Below are 24,737 nucleotides of genomic sequence, written 5' to 3'. Positions count from 1 at the left end.
GCTGAGGATCTGCGAAAACCTAAGGGTTGGAGTCCAGAGTGAATTTTGGTCAAGTCTGATTCCACAATCACTGATACAGCCGCGCCGGTATTGTCCACCTTTCGACCAGGTAACCACTTCGCTGATGATTATTTTGAATGGCTCTGATTTGGACAATGCTAAGCAATTCAATTGGCCCAAACCCGATCCAGGTGGACTCCCCGGGTTGTCACTTTCCTGGATATTGACCTATGAGTTCTCGTACTCAATTTAGGTCCAGTGTGACTCTTTTGCTGTCTGTGTCCACATACCAGTAGCAACTATATTGGCTTGTCAGCCTGGATCCTGTCGAAAATTTTAATTATTTGGCCAATGCTTGGATTGGTTTTGGGGTTGTGCTGTGGGCTGACCTGGAATCCCTCTGCTCAGTATCTGTTATGAGTGATGCTCTGCAATTGCCTTCACTCAAGCGGTGTTTGCCGAGCTCAGTCAGACTAGCAAGAGTGTCCACTTCCATCAGAATACCCTGCCAATCATCTCCTCCACTTGCTGCACTTTCCAATGACAAAGCCAGTTGTAGTGTCTGTTTGAAGTCCAGTTGGACTGCAGCTAGTAGGTGCTTTTACATGGTTACATCATTAATCCCACACACCAAATGATCTCTCAGCATCTCCTTAACGGTTAAACCAAAGTTACATGCCTCTGCCAGGCATCTTAACCTGGTCAAAAGTCCAGATTGTGGACTCCCCTGGTTCTCGAATTGCCAAGTAAAACTGATAGTGTCTCAGAATTAAAGGAGTCTTGAGGTCGTAAGATTCCTTAACTGAATCTGTCACCTCTGGAAAGGATTTAGTATCTGTCTCAGGGCTTCTAATAACTGAAAAAGCTGCAGGTCCACAAGCCTCTCAGGAAAATCACTTGTTGCTTTCCTCCTACCTCATTGTGATTTGCTCAGAAAAAAAATAACGCATTCTTTCCACATAGTGGGCCCAGTCTTCAACGGCAGGATCAAGTCAGACAAGCTTCCCAATTAACAATACGATACCAGAAATGTTTATCCCCAACTCAAAGATGACTTGGCGAGTTTTGAGAAGATTTATAGCTCAGGTTGAGGTTGGGAGCAAATTTCTTTAGGAGTGTGCTTTTCTCTGGTCGCCACTGAAATAACTCCACAGAAGCTGGTATCCTGTCACCAAGTCACCCTTTATTTACACTTGGAGAGTCCCTGACACGGACCCAGCTTCCTCAGAGCCAGCTAGAGTCAACAGAACATCTAACACTCCCGGTTAGATCTGTCTGCCAGGGCTCCCTAGTTAGAACAGGTTAACAGCTCCAATCAGGGAACTCAATATTCTAGGAGGTTCACCTGGCTGACCTTGCTACAATCACTGTTCATTAACCAAAACACCATCACAACAGTGTATACCATCCACAAGATACACTACAACTCACTAATGCTAGGTTGACAGCATTTTCCAAACCCATGACCTCTACCACCTAAGAGGACAACAGCAGCAAAAGTAGAGAAAATATTTTTCTCTTCTTTGCTAGGGCAGCTACAAATTATACAAACTCAATCACACTCAGCATTTCTATCTCATAGTATCTGATATAACTCACTCCTGGGTGTTTGTTATTTTATCTATAAAGCACACAATCGTCTTGATTAGATTCCACAGAATCACCAAATTTAATAGAAGGAGGCCATTTGACCCACCATGTCCGTACCAGTTCCCCAAATAGCTACCCAGCCGGTCCCACTCTCCAGTGCGATCTCCATCAGCCTCTACCTCCATCCCTTTCAAATATATCTCCAGCTCTCTTTTGAAACCTCCTCTGGAATCTGCCTCCCCCACTCTCCCAGGCAGCGCACTCCAAATTCGAACAACTCTCTGAGCAAAGAGGTTTCTCCCCATCTCACTCCGAGCTCTCTTCGCTGGCAATCTTGAAATGGAGATCCTCTGGTTACTGATATACCGACTAGTTGAACAGTACATCCTTCTTTACCCTGCCAAAATTATTCATCATTTTGAACACCTCAATAAGGTCACCGCTCCATCTACTCTGCTCCAAGGAGATTAAACCCAATTTCTATTATCTTCCATGGTATCTAAAATCCTTCATTCCTGGTATCATTCTAGGAAATCTCCATTGCACTCTGCCCAGGGATTTAACATTTTCCTTCAATAAGGTGCCCAGAACTGAACACAATATTCCAATGCAGTCTGACCAATGATTTGTCGAGGTGTGGCATCACCTTGTTTGGACACTCTGTACCTCCATTTATAAACCCAAGGATTGTAGAAGCCTTCTTAACAACTGGTTCAACTTGACTGGCTGCTCCTGGGCTGTACTGTACTGTTCCATATTCAGAGAAGTATGCACTTGGATCCCGAGGGCCCTCTGTTCATCCCCTCCCCTCAACGTCGTACCATGGAGTCCACATTGCCTTTGTATGTTTCTTCGACCAAAATGTGTTACCTCACATTTCTCTGCAATGAATTTCATCTGCCAAGCGTCTGCCCATTTGGCCAACTTGTCAATGCCCCCCTGAAGTCATTCAGCATAATTCTCACGGATAGAACAGAATCAGAGAATCCTTACAGCATGGAAGCAGTCCCATCCCTCCAAGCCCTATCGCTGTAATTCCCACATTTCCCATGGTTAAACAATCTAAGCCGACACATCGCTGGACCCTAAGGGGAAATTTAGCATGGCCAAAGCACCTAACCGTGCAAGTCACTCATCCTCTTTGGCTGAGATATCATCTGCAAAATTAGAGACATTGCCATCAACACCAATCTCCAAATCGTTTTCAGAAATCATAACAAGCAAGGGCACCAACACCAGTCCCTGGACAATACCACTTTTAACTTGTCTCCAATCTGAGAAATGCCCATCTGTACGGACTCTGTGTTTCCTATCTTTTGGCCAACTTCCAATCCATGATGCAAAGGACCCATCATTCCCAAACATTGCTCAGACCAGTCTGGACATCCTTCCTCAGAATCTGTTATTTTATGAAAAAAAATCACTCTGAATTCCTTGATTCTAGTCTTGACTCCACTCCCAGGTTTTCTTTTTTACATAAAACTCCAGAACCCCTTGATCAGCTGGTAACTCGAGAAATCGTTATTCGAAACTGAAAGAGGCCTTAACATCTCAATGTAACGATTAGATTCCAGTGTGTAACTCCCGCCCGGGGTACCTGTTATTCTGTATATAACCCACCCTGAACCCCTCGATTAGATTCCAGTCTGTAACTCCCTCCCGGGGTACCTGTTATTCTGTATATAACCCACCCTGAACCCCTCGATTAGATTCCAGTCTGCAACTCACTCCCAGGGTATCTGTTATTCTGTATATAACCCACCCTGAACCCCTCGATTAGATTCCAGTCTGTAACTCAGTCCCGGGGTATCTGTTACTCTGTATATAACCCACCCTGAACCCCTCGATTAGATTCCAGTCTGTGACTCCCTCCCGGGGTATCTGTTATTCTGTATATAACCCACCCTGAACCCCTCGATTAGATTCCAGTCTGTAACTCCCTCCCGGGGCATCTGTTATTCTGTATATAACCCACCCTGAACATCTGGATTAGATTCCAGTCTGTAACTCCCTGCCGGGGTATCTGTTATTTTGTATATAACCCACCCTGAACCCCTCGATTAGATTCCAGTCTGTAACTCACTCCCGGGTATCTGTTATTCTGTATATAACCCACCCTGAACCCCTCGATTAGATTCCAGTCTGTAACTCCCTCCCGGGTATCTGTTATTCTGTATATAACCCACCCTGAACCCCTCGATTAGATTCCAGTCTGTAACTCCCTCCCGGGGCATCTGTTATTCTGTATATAACCCACCCTGAACATCTGGATTAGATTCCAGTCTGTAACTCCCTCCCGGGGTATCTGTTATTCTGTATATAACCCACCCTGAACCCCTCGATTAGATTCCAGTCTGTAACTCCCTCCCGGGGCATCTGTTATTCTGTATATAACCCACCCTGAACATCTGGATTAGATTCCAGTCTGTAACTCCCTCCCGGGGTATCTGTTATTTTGTATATAACCCACCCTGAACCCCTCGATTAGATTCCAGTCTGTAACTCACTCCCGGGTATCTGTTATTCTGTATATAACCCACCCTGAACCCCTCGATTAGATTCCAGTCTGTAACTCCCTCCCGGGTATCTGTTATTCTGTATATAACCCACCCTGAACCCCTCGATTAGATTCCAGTCTGTAACTCCCTCCCGGGGCATCTGTTATTCTGTATATAACCCACCCTGAACATCTGGATTAGATTCCAGTCTGTAACTCCCTCCCGGGGTATCTGTTATTCTGTATATAACCCACCCTGAACCCCTCGATGAGATTCCAGTCTGTAACTCCCTCCCGGGGCATCTGTTATTCTGTATATAACCCACCCTGAACATCTGGATTAGATTCCAGTCTGTAACTCCCTCCCGGGGTATCTGTTATTCTGTATATAACCCACCCTGAACCCCTCGATTAGGTTCCAGTCTATAACTCCCTCCCGGGGTATCTGTTATTCTGTATATAACCCACCCTGAAACCCTCGATTAGATTACAGTCTTTAACTACCTCCCGGGGTATCTGTTATTCTGTATATAACCCACCCTGAACCCCTCGATGAGATTCCAGTCTGTAACTCACTCCCGGGGTATCTGTTCCTCTGTATATAACCCACCCTGAACCCCTCGATTAGATTCCAGTCTGTAACTCACTCCCGGGTATCTGTTATTCTGCATATAACCCACCCTGAACCTCTCGATTAGATTCCAGTCTGTAACTCCCTCCCGGGGTATCTGTTACTCTGTATATAACCCACCCTGAAGCCCTCGATTAGATTCCAGTCTGTAACTCCCTCCCGGGGTATCTGTTACCCTGTATATAACCCACCCTGATCCCTCGATTAGATTCCAGTCTGTAACTCACTCCCGGGGTATCTGTTATTCTGTATATAACCCACCCTGAACCCCTCGATTAGATTCCAGTCTGTAACTCACTCCCGGGGTATCTGTTATTCTGTATATAACCCACCCTGAACCCCTCGATTAGGTTCCAGTCTGTAACTCCCTCCCGGGGTATCTGTTATTCTGTATATAACCCACCCTGAACCCCTCGATTAGATTCCAGTCTGTAACTCCATCCCGGGGTATCTGTTATTCTGTATATAACCCACCCTGAACCCCTCGATTAGATTCCAGTCTGTAACTCACTCCCGGGGTATCTGTTATTCTGTATATAACCCACCCTGAACCCCTCGATTAGATTCCAGTCTGTAACTCACTCCCGGGGTATCTGTTACTCTGTATATAACCCACGCTGAACCCCTCGATTAGATTACAGTCTGTAACTCACTCCCGGGGTATCTGTTATTCTGTATATAACCCACCCTGAACCCCTCGATTAGATTCCAGTCTGTAACTCCCTCCCGGGGTATCTGTTATTCTGTATATAACCCACCCTGAACCCCTCGATTAGATTCCAGTCTGTAACTCACTCCCAGGGTATCTGCTATTCTGTATATAACCCACCCTGAAACCCTCGATTAGATTCCAGTCTGTAACTCACTCCCAGGGTATCTGTTATTCTGTTCATAACCCACCCTGAACCCCTCGATTAGATTCCAGTCTGTAACTCCCTCCCGGGGTATCTGTTATTCTGTATATAACCCACCCTGAACCCCTCGATTAGATTCCAGTCTGTAACTCACTCCCGGGGTATCTGTTATTCTGTATATAACCCACCCTGAAACCCTCGATTAGATTCCAGTCTGTAACTCACTCCCAGGGTATCTGTTATTCTGTTCATAACCCACCCTGAACCCCTCGATTAGATTCCAGTCTGTAACTCCCTCCCGGGGTATCTGTTATTCTGTATATAACCCACCCTGAACCCCTCGATTAGATTCCAGTCTCTAACTCACTCCCGGGGTATCTGCTATTCTGTCTATAACCCACCCTGAACCCCTCGATTAGATTCCAGTCTCTAACTCACTCCCGGGGTATCTGCTATTCTGCATATAACCCACCCTGAACCCCTCGATTAGATTCCAGTCTGTACCTTACTCCCGGGGTATCTGCTATTCTGTCTATAACCCACCCTGAACCCCTCGATTAGATTCCAGTCTGTAACTCACTCCCGGGGTATCTGTTAGTCTGTATATAACCCACCCTGAACCCCTCGATTAGATTCCAGTCTCTAACTCACTCCCGGGGTATCTGCTATTCTGTATATAACCTACCCTGAACCCCTCGATTAGATTCCAGTCTGTACCTTACTCCCGGGGTATCTGCTATTCTGTCTATAACCCACCCTGAACCCCTCGATTAGATTCCAGTCTGTAACTCACTCCCGGAGTATCTGTTATTCTGTATATAACCCACCCTGAACCCCTCGATTAGATTCCAGTCTGTAACTCCCTCCCGGGGTATCTGTTATTCTGTATATAACCTACCCTGAACCCCTCAATTAGATTCCAGTCTGTAACTCCCTCCCGGGGTATCTGTTATTCTGTATATAACGCACCCTGAACCCCTCGATTAGATTCCAGTGTGTAACTCACTCCCGGGTATCTGCTATTCTGTATATAACCCACCCTGAACCCCTCAATTAGATTCCAGTCTGTAACTCACACCCGGGGTATCTGTTATTCTGTATATACCCCACCCTGAACCCCTCGATTAGATTCCAGTCTGTAACTCACTCCCGGGGTATCTGTTATTCTGTATATACCCCACCCTGAACCCCTCGATTAGATTCCAGTCTGTAACTCACTCCCGGGGTATCTGTTATTCTGTATATAACGCACCCTGAACCCCTCGATTAGATTCCAGTCTGTAACTCACTCCCGGGGTACCTGTTATTCTGTATATACCCCACCCTGAACCCCTCGATTAGATTCCAGTCTGTAACTCCCTCCCGGGGTATCTGTTATTCTGTATATAACCCACCCCGAACCCCTCGATTAGATTCCAGTCTGTAACTCACTCCCGGAGTATCTGTTATTCTGTATATAACCCACCCTGAACCCCTCGATTAGATTCCAGTATGTAACTCACTCCCGGGGTATCTGTTATTCTGTATATATCCCACCCTGAACCCCTCGATTAGATTCCAGTCTGTGACTCCCTCCCGGGGTATCTGTTATTCTGTATATATCCCACCCTGAACCCCTCGATTAGATTCCAGTCTGTAACTCACTCCCAGGGTATCTGTTATTCTGTATATAACCCACCCTGAACCCCTCGATTAGATTCCAGTCTGTAACTCCCTCCCGGAGTATCTGTTATTCTGTATATAACCCACCCTGAACCCCTCGATTAGATTCCAGTATGTAACTCACTCCCGGGGTATCTGTTATTCTGTATATATCCCACCCTGAACCCCTCGATTAGATTCCAGTCTGTAACTCACTCCCGTGTATCTATTATTCTGTATATAACCCACCCTGAACCCCTCGATTAGATTCCAGTCTGTAACTCACTCCCGGAGTATCTGTTATTCTGTATATAACCCACCCTGAACCCCTCGATTAGATTCCAGTCTGTAACTCACTCCCGGGGTATCTGTTATTCTGTATATAACCCACCCTGAACCCCTCGATTAGATTCCAGTCTGTAACTCACTCCCAGGGTATCTGTTATTCTGTATATAACCCACCCTGAACCCCTCGATTAGATTCCAGTCTGTAACTCCCTCCCAGGGTATCTGTTATTCTGTATATAACCCACCCTGAACCCCTCGATTAGATTCCAGTCTGTAACTCCCTCCCGGGGTATCTGTTATTCTGTATATAACCCACCCTGAACCCCTCGATTAGATTCCAGTCTGTAACTCACTCCCGGGGTATCTGTTATTCTGTATATGACCCACCCTGAACCCCCGATTCGATTCCAGTCTGTAACTCACTCCCGGGGTATCTGTTACTCTGTATATAACCCAACCTGAACCCCTCGATTAGATTCCAGTCTCTAACTCACTCCCGGGGTATGTGTTATTCTGTATATAACCCACCCTGAACCCCTCGATTAGATTCCAGTCTGTACCTCCCTCCCGGGGTATCTGTTATTGTGTATATAACCCCCCCCCGAACCCCTCGATTAGATTCCAGTCTGTAACTTCCTCCCGGGGTATCTGTTATTCTGTATATAACCCACCCTGAACCCCTCGATTAGATTCCAGTCTGTACCTCCCTCCCGGGGTATCTGTTATTCTGTATATAACCCACCCTGAACCCCTCGATTAGATTCCAGTCTGTAACTCACTCCCAGGGTATCTGTTATTCTGTATATAACCCACCCTGAACCCCTCGATTAGATTCCAGTCTGTAACTCCCTCCCAGGGTATCTGTTATTCTGTATATAACCCACCCTGAACCCCTCGATTAGATTCCAGTCTGTAACTCCCTCCCGGGGTATCTGTTATTCTGTATATAACCCACCCTGAACCCCTCGATTAGATTCCAGTCTGTAACTCACTCCCGGGGTATCTGTTATTCTGTATATGACCCACCCTGAACCCCTCGATTAGATTCCAGTCTGTAACTCACTCCCGGGGTATGTGTTATTCTGTATATAACCCACCCTGAACCCCTCGATTAGATTCCAGTCTGTACCTCCCTCCCGGGGTATCTGTTATTGTGTATATAACCCCCCCCGAACCCCTCGATTAGATTCCAGTCTGTAACTTCCTCCTGGGGTATCTGTTATTCTGTATATAACCCACCCTGAACCCCTCGATTAGATTCCAGTCTGTAACTCACTCCCGGGGTATCTGTTATTCTGTATATACCCCACCCTGAACCCCTCGATTAGATTCCAGTCTGTAACTCACTCCCGGGGTATCTGTTACTCTGTATATAACCCACCCTGAACCCCTCGATTAGATTCCAGTCTGTACCTCCCTCCCGGGGTATCTGTTATTGTGTATATAACCCACCCTGAACCCCTCGATTAGATTCCAGTCTGTAACTCCCTCCCGGGGTATCTGTTACTCTGTATATAACCCACCCTGAACCGCTCTGTTATATCCCAGTCCCTCCCTCCCGGGGGGTGTATGTTATTAGATACAGACACTGAGAGGGGAGCTCTGTGCCTCGACCGTTGAGCTTTTATTGACCGGGTTTCACGGAGTCTGTTTTGAACACCTCACATCGCATCATATTACAGAGACTGAAATAAACAAAAGGGGGGAGGAAACGAAACAACAAGTCCCACCTCTCTCTCTCTCAGGGGGGGACTCCCACGTCGCGGCTGCTGCAGGGAAGGGACATGGCGGTTGGTGGCGGGGGGAAGGTGAAGGCCCGTTCCCATGGCAACCCGGCGCCAACTGCGGCTGCGCCCGTCACGTGTCACCCCCCCTCCCCTCCCACCACGCGCCGGCCGAGTCGTCCCGAACCGACGCGGCGCGACCGTTGCTTCACGTGACCCCCCCCTTCCCGCCTCTTCTCCTCATCTCCCCGCCCACCTCACTCGTCACGTGACGCCGTGCCCCGCCTGCAGGCCCGAGGTAAGGAGCTCCTCCTCCTCCTCCCACTAACCCCACCCCTTTTCCTAGGCCCCGCCCTCCCCAAACCTCACGGCGCCTCCTCGGCCTCCAGCACCAGGGAGCGGCAGCGAGCCGCCCCGCCGGCCCCCCGCGGCGCGTCCGGCGCCGAGTCGCCGCGCTGCAGGCCCCCCGGCCGCCGCCCGGCGCCGCGCTGCCGCCTGGCCAGCGCCACCGCCTCGTCGAAGGAGAGGCTGGCGGCCGTCCGCCAGGCGTGGGCCCGGGCGGCCCTCGGCTCGGAGGGGGCGGCCTCTGGGGAGTGGGTTCGGGGCCGCTCCTCGGGCGTGTCCGTGCCCGCCCTCCGCGGGCGGGGCTTGTCATCTGAAGGGGCGGGGGATTCGGGCGGAGGGCGTGACTCTGCACCGCAGTGGGCGTGGTCAGCCGTTGGTGGGCGGGGCTTGACCTCAGAGTGGGTGGGGACTGTCATTGCAGGGCGCGGCTCTGGACAATAGTGGGTGTGGTCAGCCGATGGTGGGCGGGGCCTGAAGTCTGTCTGGGCGGGGGCTGTCATTGCAGGGCGCGGCTCTGGACAATAGTGGGTGTGGTCAGCCGATGGTGGGCGGGGCCTGCCCTCAGGGTGGGCGGGGACTGTCATTGTAGGGCGCGGCTCTGGACAATAGTGGGTGTGGTCAGCCGATGGTGGGCGGGGCCTGCCCTCAGGGTGGGCGGGGACTGTCATTGTAGGGCGCGGCTCTGGATAATAGTGGGTGTGGTCAGCCGATGGTGGGCGGGGCCTGCCCTCAGGGTGGGCGGGGACTGTCATTGTAGGGCGCGGCTCTGGATAATAGTGGGTGTGGTCAGCCGATGGTGGGCGGGGCCTGACCTCGGGGTGGGCGGGGACTGTCATTGTAGGGCGCGGCTCTGGATAATAGTGGGTGTGGTCAGCCGATGGTGGGCGGGGCCTGACCTCGGGGTGGGCGGGGTTATCGGACCGCCTCTTGCCCTTCAGCGCCAGGGGCAGCTTGGCATAGTGCGGCTTCGGGGGAACCACGGGCAGCGACCGGGCTTGGTATATCCTGCCCGGGGACGGTGCCAGGCTGGCGGGGCTGGGGGTCAACGCTGGCCGGCTAGCCTCCCCGTCCGTTTCATCCAGTCCTGTGAAGGCTCCCTCAGTCGAGCAGCCGGCGCTCCCCGCGCCGGGATCGGGCTGCTCGGTGCGGCACGCTACGGTCGAGCAGCCGGCATTCCCGGACTCTGTGCTCCCCGCGCCGGGATCGGGCTGCTCGGTGCGGCACGCTACGGTCGAGCAGCCGGCATTCCCGGACTCTGTGCTCCCCGCGCCGGGATCGGGCTGCTCGGTGCGGCACGCTACGGTCGAGCAGCCGGCATTCCCGGACTCTGTGCTCCACGCAGCGGGATCGGGCTCCACGGTGCAGCACGCTACAGTTGAGCAGCCGGCCCTCCCAGAGCCGGAGCTGCTCTCGCAGGGATGCCCCCCTCCGCCGGCACACGCTACGGTCGAACAGTCAACGTCCCTGGCCTCCTCCGTCTCTGGGGTGCGGCCCGGAGCTCTGAGATCCGTGGCATAAAGCTCAGGCCCTTGACACTGCTTTCCTGGATGCGTCGTCTCCGCAGGGCAGTTGTGGGGGGTCCCACTGTCCTCCGAGGCCTGTTCATAAACGTCATTGAGGCTCCACACCTCTTCCACAGGAGGCTCAACAGAGAACTCCTGACAGTGAACCTGGGGAGAGAGGCAGGTGTGAGGGTATTAACACCACCACCACCGCTGCGCACGCACCACTCAAACCATTCTCTCAGACTTCGACAACCACAAAGACTCTTCCCAATTCCTCAAAGTCTGTGAATCGCACCGTCTCCCTGACCCCTTAACTGCACCATCTCCACAGTCACTCAGCTCCATGAGGCCAAGGTCTATGTGAAGGTTTGTGGTTGTAGTAGTAACCACACACACTCCCTAGTCGCCATACACACAGATGACAGGGACCACAAAGTCGACTGGGGCAACACAACGATCACAGGACAAACTAAACAGAGGACACCCAGAAGAATGCAGCTCATCCACATCAACAAGCACGTAGACCGAGACCCAATATACCGGTCACGACAATGAATCACCGGGACTGACAACAAGCAGCAGAAACAAAACCAAATAAATTGTAGAAAACACAGGACAGCAGTGCCTTACAGGAACCTTCAAGGCACTGGAGATGTCACCGAAACCATCTGCAAATCAACTTCCCAGCGCAGCGAACGTACCCACGTCCTTGACGCCAATTTCTGGTACACCGACCCGCTTTCTCCACGGTCGCTCAATAATCTTCTTCCAATCCCCTTGTCACACTATCTCTATACGGTCTTCCAGCCCCTACAAACCCTCCCTAATTCTGTAACCTCATCCAGCCCCTATACCCCACACTATCTGTATAATTCTTCCAGCCCCTCCACCAACCCCAATCTCTAATCTCATCCAGCCCACGCACCCCATCCTTATCTCTGTAGCTTCGACCAGTTCCTACACCCCTCCCTATCTCTGTAACCCCCTCCAGCCCCTACACCCCCTCCCTATCTCTGTAACCCCCCGCTCCAGCCCCGACACCCCCTCCCTATCTCTGTAACCCCCTAGAGCCTCTACACCCCCTCCCTATCTCTGTAACCCCCTCCAGCCCCGACACCCCCTCCCTATCTCTGTAACCTCCTTCAGCCCCTACACCCCCTCCCTATCTCTGTAACTCACTCCAGCCCCTACACCCCCTCCCTATCTCTGTAACCCCTTGCACCCCCTCCCTATCTCTGTAACCTCTTTGCAACCATGAAAATGCTCCCCCTTCATCCCAAATGTCCAATATTTAGCCAATTCTCTATCTATGTGAATGTACCAGCCCCACACATTAAGTAGCCTAATACGTGGCACCTTTTCAAACATGTTTTGGAAATCCAAATACATTACTTCTATTACTTCTTCTTTATCTATTCTGACTGTCACCTTCTGAAAGAATTATAATAAATTTGTTTGATATAACTTCCTCATTCTTGAAGGGATGTTGACTCTGCTTGATAATTTTACAAAGAGAAGGTTGCACATTGAAAGTTTCCCGAAAGAAACCTGGTTGCCCTCTGATACAGGTCTGGGGGATTTATCCACCTGGATGGTCCAGCACTCCCTGCTCTCTAATATGGAGACTTTGTGAGACATCACTGTTTATTCCTCCAAGATCTCCAGCTTCCATATCCTTCACAACAGTTAATACTGATGCACAGTATTGTTTAGTATCCCTTCCCCCGCCCCATCTGCTGCGGTTCCACACAGAGCCAGTCTTGTTGACCCTATACTGTCCCTAATTACTGTTTATCCCTTAAGAGATTCGGAGAGAGAGAGAGAATCTCTTTGGATTGTCCTTAACCCCTCATTGAGATATACAAGATTCCGAGGGGAACTTGACAGGGGGGGGGAGATGTGGAAAGGTCGTTCCCCGTTGTGGGGAGTCAGTGACAAGGTGACAGAATCTCAGAGTAAGGGGTTGCCCATGGGAGACAGAGGGGAGGAGGGATTTCTTCTCTCGGTGTGGGGGGGGGGGGGGGGGGGGGGGGAAACCTGTGGAATTCTTTACCACAGCGGGCTATTGAGGCCTGGTATATTCAAGGCTGGAATAGATTTTTTTAATCAGGCAGGGAATCGAGGGTTATGGGGAAAAGGCAAGAAAATCGGGTTGAGGAGTGTCAGGTCAGCCATGATCACATTCAGCAGTGGAGGAGACTCAATGGGCTGAGTGGCCTCCTGTTCTAGGTCTTATGTAGTCGTTAGAGATGGGAGGTTGTGTGGAGGAGGGAAACCACAATGGTACCGGTGATTACCCGTAGCGAACAGAGCATAGCTGCCACCTTCCCTTACCTGAGCATCGTAAGCTCTGAGCTCTCTGATGTCCAGGTCGAGGTCCATCAGCTCTGACTCGATGCTCATGTCTAACATCCCCCTCCTTTCGTGGTAGCTCTGGGCGTGGTAGTCATAGGGTTCCATTTCTTCAGGCGTCCTGAGTGGCATTCCCAGCTCCCCCGGGTAATCGGTCTCCAGGTCCCCTATCTCCAAGGTGTCCTGCGTATCAAGGAATGAGAAAGTGTCCTGGAGCTCCAAGGTGATCTCGGAACTGATCGGCAGGCCCTGCAAAGTGTCTGGGGTGGGGTGGGTGCAAACAGAGTGAGAGAATCAGTCCCTCTTTCATCCTGTGCCTCAATCTCGACACTCACTTTCTCCTTCATGCTGTCTGACCCTACTTCACTTGAAGGATTTCCCTCTGTCGCTGTTGTCTCCCTCTGTCTATCTCCATCTCAGTTACTTACCCTGTCTCCTTCCCTCTGAATCTTCTCTCTCCAATTCCTCTCTCTCACTGTCCATTTGTTTCTCTCTCTTAAAGAATGTTGTATGTCTCTCTACATCTGATTTTTTTTTAAGGATTAGATTCCTTACAGTATGGAAACAGGCCCTTCGGCCCAATAAGTCCACACCGACCCTCCGAAGAGTAACCCACCCAGACCCATTCCCCATATTCGCCCCTGACTATGGGGCAATTTACCATGACCAATGCACCTAACCTGCACATCTTTGTGACTGTGGGAGGAATCCCACGCAGACACGGGGAGAATATGCAAACTCCACACAGGCAGTCACCCGAGGCTGGAATCGAACCTGGGACCCTGGTGCTGTGAGGCAGCAGTGCTAACCACTGTACCACCGTGCCACCCATAACTTCCCCAAAGAGATGTACAGCATGGAAACAGACCCTTCTCATCTGTGACACCAGATATCCAATGTTAATCTAGTCCCACCTGCCAGCACCCGGCCCATATCCCTCCAAACCCTTCCTATTCATATACCCTCTTAAATGCTGTAATTGCACTACATCCTCTGGCAGCTCATTCCATACACGTACCACCCTCTGTGAAAAAGTTGCCCTTTTATCTTTTTCCCCTCTTACCTTACTGTGCACAAAACAAAACTTTTCAAAGTACCTCAGTACATGTGACAATAAATCGAATCAAAGAAACACATACCCTCTAGTCTTGGATACCCATAATCTGGGGAAAAAACCAAAGTTATTCACTCTATCCATGCCCCTCATGATTTTATAAACCTCGATAAGATCACCCCTCAGCCTCCGCTCCAGGTAAAATAGCCCCAGCCTGTTCAGCCTGTTACTATAACTCAAATCCACCAACACCCGCAACCTCCTCGTAAATTGCTTCTGCACTCTGTCAAGTTTAACAACATCTTTCCAGTAGCAGGGAGACCAGAGTTGAACGCAGTATTCCAACAGTGGCCTCACCAACATCGTGTACAGCCGCAACATGACAACTCCCGTACTCAATGCACTGACCAATAAAGGCAACAGTATCAAATGCCGTCTTCACTATCCTGTCCACTTGCAACTCCACCTTCAAGGAACTATGAACTCTACCCCCAAGATCACTTTGTTCGGCAACACTCCCCAGGGCCCTTCTATTAGATGTATAATCCTGCCCTGTTTTGCCTTTCCAACATGCAAGACCTCACGTTTACGTAAATTAAACTCCATCTGCCACCCCTCAGTCCATCTGGTCAAGGTCCTATGCTCTCTTACTAGTTTAAAATCTCCCGAGTGGCACGAGCAATTTTCCCTGCCAGGTTATTGGGCCCTTTCCGATTCAGATGCAACCTGTCCTCCTTATTTCTACCCCAGAGGAGATGCCAATGGTCCAGAAATGCATCAACTGCTGAGCCGAAGTTAATCCGATCTATCCTCCTATTCCTGCTCTCACCAGCTCATGGCATCCGGAGTAATCCAGATATTGCTGGACCTTGAGGACCTTTTTTTTTAAACCTCCTACCGAATGTCCTATATTCTCTCTTGAGAACCTCATCAATTTCTCTTCCTATATCGGTACCAATGTCTACAACGACCGCCTGCTGGTCACTTGCCCCCCCCCCCCCCCCCGAGAATATTCTGCACCCTCTCTGAGACATCCTTGACCCCAATACATGGGAAATAACACACCACTCTGATATCTCAATGTTGACCATAGACATGTCTGCCTGGACCTTTGACAAGAGAGTTGCCTATTTATCCCTCATTAAAGTTGAGCCAGTCTTAGTCCCGGAAAACCAAAACCGCTGGGAATCACAGCAGGTCAAGCAGCATCCATGGAGAATACTAGGTACCAGAAACCTTGCTGTCAGTGCTACATTTCTGAGAATCCATCACCCCCTACATTTTCCAAATCAACATACTGCTTTGAGATGGGGATAGCCACAGGAGACTCCTTTCGTTCTCTCCGACCTTTCCTAGAGCTAACTCATCTACCTGACTGGATCTGCGTTTGTTTTCCCTATGCTGAAACTGCCATCCATTACACCCCCACTTCCTGTCAATTCCTCATTGCCACTCCAACCAATCCATGCGATCTGACAGGATTGGCAACCAAGTACACTTCCTGCAGACATCATCATCAAGAAAACGGGAAATTCTCCCCAATCTCCCGCATCCAACGGAGAGAACACATCACTCTACTCAAGGTCATTTCTGCACCTTAACTCCAGACTCAAACATAGCACAGTCTTACTGCTCGAGGATAATTTGATATCCATGCTTTATATTGGAAAACAATTAGTCAAGAGGCAGATTTCTCAACATCTTTCCCTTATTCCATCTATCTCTATCCATTCCTCCCTCCATCCATCCGTCGCTCCATCCATCTCTCTTTCTCTCCTCCTTGAATGTCTGGGTTCTCTATCTCTATCCATCTTTTATCTCCCTCCCCTCTCCCCTCCCTCTCTCCATCCATCTCTGTTTCTCGATCTGTCTCTCCATCTCTCTCTCCATCGGTCTGTCCATTTGTGTCTGTTTTGTTTGATGTCTCTTTCTGTCCATATCTAATTCTATATCCAGCTGTTCTCTTCCTCTTTTTGTCCATCCTCTCTCTCTCTCTCTCTCTCTTCACTTGCGTCTCTCTCAACCCATCTCCCTCTGTCTGTCATTGACTATTCTTGTCCACTGTCTCTCTTTCTTGCTGCCCCCCTCTCTCCTGCTCTCATGAGCTCCTTCGGTCTCTCTGCATCGCCTTCTTTGTTTTTCGTCTCTGTCCCTGCCTCTCAGCTCACTTACACTCGTCCCTCTCTGCATCTCACCGTGCCCATCCATTGCCTCCTGTTCGACTTGCGTCTCCTCGGCAACCAGTTCCCGGGGAGCGTCCTCCTCCTCCTCCTCCTCCTCCTCTTCCTCGTCGTCATCATCCTGTTCATCGGAGCTGCTCTGATCCTGCGGCTCCTCGAGTCCCCTGATGCCCACAGCTCCGTGCTCTGTGGTTTTGAGCAGCGAGGTCACGTGTTCCGGGAGGCTGACGGAGAACGGGCCAGAGATGTGCATCGCCACCCGCTTTTCGGCCCTCTGCCTGGCCGCCTTGGCCGAGCGGGGAGAGTCCGAGCCCACGCGCAGAACTGGTGCCTCCGTCACGTCGCGGTCAAGCAGCAGCTCTGGGTCCAGGGAGGAAAACGCTGGGGCGCGGTGGTCCGGGGAGGCCAGGCGTACTGACCCAAAGCTGTCACGACGGGCGCTGGGGTTACGGTGGGGCTGGTGGTCGTCCAGGCCTGGAGAGCTGCCTGCACGTGAGAGAGGGAAGGTAACGGTTACTGACGGAGAGATGGAGAGAGGGGGAAGGTAGCGGTTACTGATGGAGAGATGGAGAGAGAGGGAAGGTAACGGTTACTGAGGGAGAGATGGAGAGAGAGGGAAGGTAATGGTTACTGACGGAGAGCTGCCTGCATGCGAGAGAGGGAAGGTAACGGTTACTGACAGAGAGATGGAGAGAGAGGGAAGGTAACGGTTACTGAGGGAGAGCTGGAGAGAGAGGGAAGGTAACGGTTACTGAGGGAGAGCTGCCTGCCCGCGAGAGAGGGAAGGTAACGGTTACTGACAGAGAGATGGAGAGAGGGGGAAGGTGGCGGTTACTGATGGAGAGCTGGAGAGAGAGGGAAGGTAACGGTTACTGACGGAGAGATGGAGAGAGAGGGAAGGTAATGGTTACTGAGGGAGAGCTGGAGAGAGAGGGAAGGTAACAGTTACTGAGGGAGAGCTGCCTGCACGTGAGAGAGGGAAGGTAACGGTTACTGACAGAGAGATGGAGAGAGGGGGAAGGTGGCGGTTACTGATGGAGAGATGGAGAGAGAGGGAAGGTAATGGTTACTGAGGGAGAGCTGGAGAGAGAGGGAAGGTAACAGTTACTGAGGGAGAGCTGCCTGCACGTGAGAGAGGGAAGGTAACGGTTACTGACAGAGAGATGGAAAGAGGGGGAAGGTAGCGGTTACTGATGGAGAGATGGAGAGAGAGGGAAGGTAACGGTTACTGAGGGAGAGCTGCCTGCACGCGAGAGAGGGAAGGTAACGGTTACTGACAGAGAGATGGAGAGAGAGGGAAGGTAACGGTTACTGACGGAGAGATGGAGAGAGAAGGAAGGTAACGGTTACTGACGGAGAGATGGAGAGAGAGGGAAGGTAATGGTTACTGACGGAGAGATGGAGAGAGAGGGAAGGTAACGGTTACTGAGGGAGAGATGGAGAGAGGGGGAAGGTAATGGTTACTGAGGGAGAGCTGCCTGCACGCGAGAGAGGGAAGGTAACAGTTACTGACAGAGAGATGAGAGAGAGGGAAGGTAACGGTTACTGACAGAGAGATGGAGAGAGAGGGAAGGTAGCGGTTACTAAGGGAGAGCTGCCTGCACGCGAGAGAGGGAAGGTAACGGTTAATGACAGAGAGATGGAGAGAGAGGGAAGGTAACAGTTACTGACAGAGAGCTAACAGTTACTGACAGAGAGCTGAAGAGAGAGGGAAGGTAACGGTTACTGAGGGAGAGCTGCCTGCACGCGAGAAAGGGAAGATAACGGTTACTGACAGAGAGATGGAGAGAGAGGGAAGGTAGCGGTTACTGATGGAGAGATGGAGAGAGAGGGAAGGTAACGGTTACTGACAGAGAGATGGAGAGAGAGGGAAGGTAGTGGTTACTGATGGAGAGATGGAGAGAGGGAAGGTAACGGTTACTGACAGAGAGATGGAGAGAGAGGGAAGGTAACGGTTACTGACGGAGAGATGGAGAGAGAAGGAAGGTAATGGTTACTGACGGAGAGATGGAGAGAGAGGGAAGGTAACGGTTACTGACGGAGAGATGGAGAGAGAAGGAAGGTAATGGTTACTGACGGAGAGATGGAGAGAGAGGGAAGGTAACGGTTACTGAGGGAGAGATGGAGAGAGGGGGAAGGTAATGATTACTGAGGGAGAGATGGAGAGAGAGGGAAGGTAACGGTTACTGAGGGAGAGATGGAGAGAGGGGGAAGGTAATGATTACTGAGGCAGAGCTGCCTGCACACGAGAGAGGGAAGGTAACGGTTACTGATGGAGAGATGGAGAGAGAGGGAAGGTAATGGTTACTGAGGGAGAGCTGCCTGCACACGAGAGAGGGAAAGTAACGGTTACTGACAGAGAGATGGAGCAAGGGAGGAGAGAGGGGGAAGGTAACAGTTACTGATGGAGACATGGAGAGAGAGGGAAGGTAACAGTTACTGACAGAGAGATGGAGCAAGGGAGGAGATAGGGGGAAGGTAACGGTTACTGACGGAGAGATGGAGCAAGGGAGGAGAGAGAGGGAAGGTAACGGTTACTGATGGAGACATGGAGAGAGAGGGAAGGTAACAGTTACTGAGGGAGAGCTGCCTGCACGCGAGAGAGGGAAGGTAACGGTTACTGACAGAGAGATGGAGAGAGAGGGAAGGTAACGGTTACTGAGGGAGAGATGAAGCAAGGGGGGAGAGGGGCGAGGTAACAGTTACTGACGGAGAGGTCAAGCAATTGTTGGAGAGGTGAAGAAAATGGGGAAGGAAAGAGACTGATGGAGAGATGAAGCAAGTAAAAGTAGAAAAGAGGGGATGGATTAGAGGGAAGAGAATACACTATGGGAGGGAGTGGATGATGGAGAGGTGCATTGAAGACAGGGAAGGATAGAGTGTGAGAGAGGGAAAGCTTGAAGGTAAAGGTTGGACAACAAAATTTGCAAAGCTTTGCTACAGCTGTATGTGTTGTTTGAGAATGCACACAGATAGTCTGTACAGTTTTGGTCCCATTAATTTAAGGAAGGCTGTGTTTACACTGGCACATTAGCACAGAGACACCAGGCTGGGGTTTGGGCTCCCACTAGTCAGTCTTGTTAAGGGCGGGCTGATACACATTGGAATTTGGAAGAATATGCAAAGACCTTGTTGAACAAGGTAAGGTTTGCAGGGGGTCACGACCGGTCAGATGTTATCTCCATATATGGAGTCTAGAACAAGGCTCACAGATGAAGATAAGGGGTGTCCCATTTAAGGTAGAGATGAGGAGAAGTTCCGCCTCTAGGAGTTGGGAGTGCTGCATCCCGAAGAGCTCTGCAAGCTGAGACATTGACAATATTCAAGGCTGACTTGGATATTTAATCAACAGAGGACCCCCAGGTTACTGGGGTTGTGGGCAGACTGGATAGTCCGAGCGGTCGTGAGTTTATCAAACAGTCGAGGGGCCGAATGACCACCTCATCCTATTCCTTCGGATCATCCAGAGGGAAAGACGGTGAGGGAGGGAAGACAGGGGCGGGCGAAAGTGAGGGGCAGGAAGTCAGTGAGCGAGAAGGAGAGGTAAGCCCAGAGAGAGGAGAGTCAGTGCATGTCTTGGAAGGAAATGGAGGGGAGACAGTGGTGAGAGTGGCAGTGATAGTTGGAGGGGCAGAGGTGACATGTCAAGGAAATTGAGAGGAGTGCGCTAGAGACAGGGATTAGGGGGGAGAGTGCAAAGCAGAGAGGACACTAGGTGGCACGGTGGCACTGCTGCCTCACAGCACCAGGGACCCGGGTTCGATACCAGACTCAGGCTGGGCTTCCTCTGGGTGCTCTGGTTTCCTCCCACAATCCGAAAATGTGCAGGTTAGGGTGGATTGACCACGTTAAGTTACCCATAGTGTTAGGTGCAGAGGGAAATGGGTCGGTGTGGACTGGTTGGGCCGAAGGGCCAGTTTCCACACTGTGGGGAATCTAATCGAATCGAAAAGGTCCAGGGGGAAGGACTGAAACCAAGGGCAAAGAAAGGAGAGAGAGGACTCAGCACTCAGAGAGAGGTGGGGAACTTTGGTAGTTCAGAAAATGTGCCCCGCACCCCGGGAAAAACGGACTCACCATCATCAGTGAAAGGGACCGAGCTGAGGGAATCCATACTCTTCGCAGGCCGCAGGTTCCTAGTACTGCACTTTACAACTGAATAGGGAGGAGTTGGAGAAGGAGCGTGTTACTGGGTGAGGGGAATACACACACAGCGACAAAAACTAGACGCATAAAGCCCCCCAGGACACAACCCTATCCCATTGGCTCCCACTGCACACAATCCCAATGGACCCAAACCCCTTCCCATTGGCTCCCACTGCACACAATCCCAATGAAGCCAAACCCCTTCCCATTCACTCCCATTGCACACAATCCCAATGAAGCCAAACCCCTTCCCGTTCACTCACACTGCACACAATCCCAATGGAACAAAACCCCTTCCCATTCACTCCCACCGCACACAATCCCAATGGACCCAAGCCCCTTCCCATTCACTCCCACTGCACACAATCCCAATGGACCCAAACCCCTTCCCATTCACTCCCACCGCACACAATCCCAATGGACCCAAACCCCTTCCCATTCACTCCCACTCTACACAATCCCAATGGACCCAAACCCCTTCCCATTCACTCCCACTGCACACAATCCCAATGGACACAAACCCCTTCCCATTCACCCCGACCACACACAATCCCAATGGACCCAAACCCCTTCCCATTCACTCCCACTGCACACAATCCCAATGGACCCAAACCCCTTCCCATTCACTCCCACCGCACACAATCCCAATGGACCCAAACCCCTTCCCATTCACTCCCACTGTACACAATCCCAATGGACCCAAACCCCTTCCCATTCACTCCCACTGTACACAATCCCAATGGTCCCAAACCCCTTCCCATTCACCCCGACCGCACACAATCCCAATGGACCCAAACCCCTTCCCATTACTCCCACCGCACACAATCCCAATGGTCCCAAACCCCTTCCCATTCACTCCCACCGCACACAATCCCAATGGACCCAAACCCCTTCCCATTCACTCCCACTGCACACAATCCCAATGGACACAAACCCCTTCCCATTCACTCCCACTGCACACAATCCCAATGGACCCAAACCCCTTCCCATTCACTCCCACTACACACAATCCCAATGGACCCAAACCCCTTCCCATTCACTCCCATTGCACACAATCCCAATGGTCCCAAACCCCTTCCCATTCACTCCCACTCTACACAATCCCAATGGACCCAAACCCCTTCCCAATCACTCCCACTCTACACAATCCCAGTGGACCCAAAACCCTTCCCATTCACTCCCACTGCACACAATCCCAATGGACCCAAACCCCTTCCCATTCACTCCCACTGCACACAATCCCAATGGACACAAACCCCTTCCCATTCACTCCCACTGCACACAATCCCAATGGGCACAAATCCCTTCCCATTCACTCCCACTGCACACAGTCCCAATGGTCCCAAACCCCTTCCCGTTCACTCCCACTGCACACAATCCCAATGGACCCAAACCCCTTCCCATTCACTCCCACTGCACACAATCCCAATGGACACAAACCCCTTCCCATTCACTCCCACTGCACTCAATCCCAATGGACACAAACCCCTTCCCATTCACCCCGACCGCACACAATCCCAATGGTCCCAAACCCCTTCCCGTTCTCTCCCACTGCACACAATCCCAATGGACACAAACCCCTTCCCATTCACTCCCACTGCACACAATCCCAATGGACCCAAACCCCTTCCCATTCACTCCCACCGCACACAATCCCAATGGACACAAACCCCTTCCCATTCACTCCCACTGCACACAATCCCAATGGACCCAAACCCCTTCCCATTCACTCCCACTGCACACAATCCCAATGGACCCAAACCCCTTCCCATTAACTCCCACTGCACACAATCCCAATGATCCCAAACCCCTTCCCATTCACTCCCACTGCACACAATCCCAATGGTCCCAAACCCCTTCCCATTCACTCCCACTGCACACAATCCCAATGGACCCAAACCCCTTCCCATTCACTCCCACTGCACACAATCCCAATGGAGCCAAACACGTTCCCATTCACTCCCACCGCACACAATCCCAATGGACACAACCCCCTTCCCATTCACCCCCACCGCACACAATCCCAATGGTCCCAAACCCCTTCCCATTCCCTCCCACTGCACACAATCCCAATGGACCCAAACCCCTTCCCATTCCCTCCCACTGCACACAATCCCAATGGACCCAAACCCCTTCCCATTCACTCCCACTGCACACAATCCCAATGGACCCAAACCCCTTCCCATTCACTCCCACTGCACACAATCCCAATGGTCCCAAACCCCTTCCCATTCCCTCCCACTGCACACAATCCCATGACACACCATGGGCGGCACGGTGGCACAGTGGTTAGCACTGCTGCCTCACAGTGCCGGAGACCCAGGTTCAACTCCCGCCTCAGGCGACTGTCTGTGTGGAGTTTGCACGTTCTCCCCGTGTCAGCGTGGGTTTCCTCCGGGTGCTCCGGTTTCCTCCCACAGTCCAAAGATGTGCAGGCCAGGTGAATTGGCCATGCTAAATTGCCCATAGTGTTAGGTAAGGGGTAAATGTAGATGTAGGGGTATGGGTGGGTTACGCTTCGGCGGGGCGGTGTGGGCTTGTTGGGCCGAAGGGCCTGTTTCCACACTGGAAGTAATCTAATCTAATCTAAGTAATCTAATCTAATCTAATCAAACAATCTCTGAATATTTAAATCTCTCTTCCTTCTCTCCACGGTTATCACTCTGGAAATCCTAGAGCCATATCAATGCCAGTTGTTCTTCACACTGACCTCGCTCGTCATTCCTGGAGGCTTTCCGTTTTGAATCTGTTCCAGATCTTCCGAGATTGAAAATTGATTTCCATTTCTTCACCTTTAGTGATCCTTTCCTCCTAGTCATGAGGCAGGACAATGATCAATTACTCCAAACCACGAATGGTACCAGACAACTCACTCCCGGGGTATCTGTTATTCAGTATATAACCCACCCTGAACCCCTCGATTAGATTCCAGTCTGTAACTCCCTCCCAGGGTATCTGTTATTCTGTACATAACCCACCCTGAACCCCTCGATTAGATTCCAGTCTGTAACTCCCTCCCGGGGTATCTGTTATTCTGTACATAACCCACCCTGAACCCCTCGATTAGATTCCAGTCTGTAACTCCCTCCTGGGATATCTGTTATTCTGTATATAACCCACCCTGAACCCCTCGATTAGACTCCAGTCTCTCCCTCCCGGGGTATCTCTTATTCTGTATAAAACCCACCCTGAACGCCTCGATTAGATTCCAGTCTATAACTCCCTCCCGGGGTATCTGTTATTCTGTATATAATCCACCCTGAACCCCTCGATTAGATTCCAGTCTGTAACTCCTCCCCGGGGTATCTGTTATTCTGTATATAACCCACCCTGAACCCCTCGATTAGATTCCAGTCTGTAACTCCCTCCCGGGGTATCTGTTATTCTTTATATAACCCAACCTGAACCCCTCGATTAGATTCCAGTCTGTAACTCCCTCCCGGGGTATCTGTTATTCTGTATATAACCCACCCTGAACCCCTCGATTAGATTCCAGTCTGTAACTCACTCCCAGGGTATCTGTTATTCTGTATTTAACCCACCCGGATCCCATCGATTAGAATCCAGTCTGTAACTCACTCCCGGGTTATCTGTTATTTTGTATATAACCCACCCTGAACCCCGCGATTAGATTCCAGTCTGCAACTCACTCCCGGGGTATCTGTTATTCTGTATATAACCCACCCTGAACCCCTCGATTAGATTCCAGTCTGTAACTCACTCCCGGGTTATCTGTTATTCTGTATATAACCCACCCTAAACCCCTCGAATAGATTCCAATCTGTAACTCACTCCCGGGGTATCTGTTATTCTGTATATAACCCACCTGAACCCCTCGATTAGATTCCAGTCTGTAACTCCCTCCCGGGGTATCTGTTATTCTGTATATAACACACCCTGAACCCCTCGATTAGATTCCAGTCTGTAACT

General features: G+C 50.8%; 2 protein-coding genes across 2 annotated transcripts in view; one reads left to right on the top strand and one right to left on the bottom strand.

The window, feature by feature from the left end:
• The window catches only part of LOC140468612 (uncharacterized), a 1,157,363-nt gene that overhangs the window by 559,677 nt on the left and 572,949 nt on the right, over nucleotides 1-24,737 (top strand). The gene's annotated exons all lie outside the window — the stretch shown is intronic.
• Nucleotides 9,591-24,737, bottom strand: part of LOC140468684 (uncharacterized) — a 39,161-nt gene continuing 24,014 nt past the window's right edge. Inside the window, 5 exon segments of the mRNA XM_072564759.1 lie at nucleotides 9,591-11,240; nucleotides 13,410-13,687; nucleotides 16,677-17,147; nucleotides 20,739-20,816; nucleotides 23,518-23,618. Of these exon segments, the coding sequence (XP_072420860.1) occupies nucleotides 9,591-11,240; nucleotides 13,410-13,687; nucleotides 16,677-17,147; nucleotides 20,739-20,816; nucleotides 23,518-23,618 (2,578 nt within the window).

The sequence above is a fragment of the Chiloscyllium punctatum genome, chromosome 47 (genome assembly GCF_047496795.1).
Source record: "Chiloscyllium punctatum isolate Juve2018m chromosome 47, sChiPun1.3, whole genome shotgun sequence".
Classification (NCBI taxonomy): domain Eukaryota; kingdom Metazoa; phylum Chordata; class Chondrichthyes; order Orectolobiformes; family Hemiscylliidae; genus Chiloscyllium; species Chiloscyllium punctatum.
The sequence above is the reverse complement of the archived record's forward strand: the minus strand, read 5'-3'. Positions and strand labels throughout refer to the sequence as shown.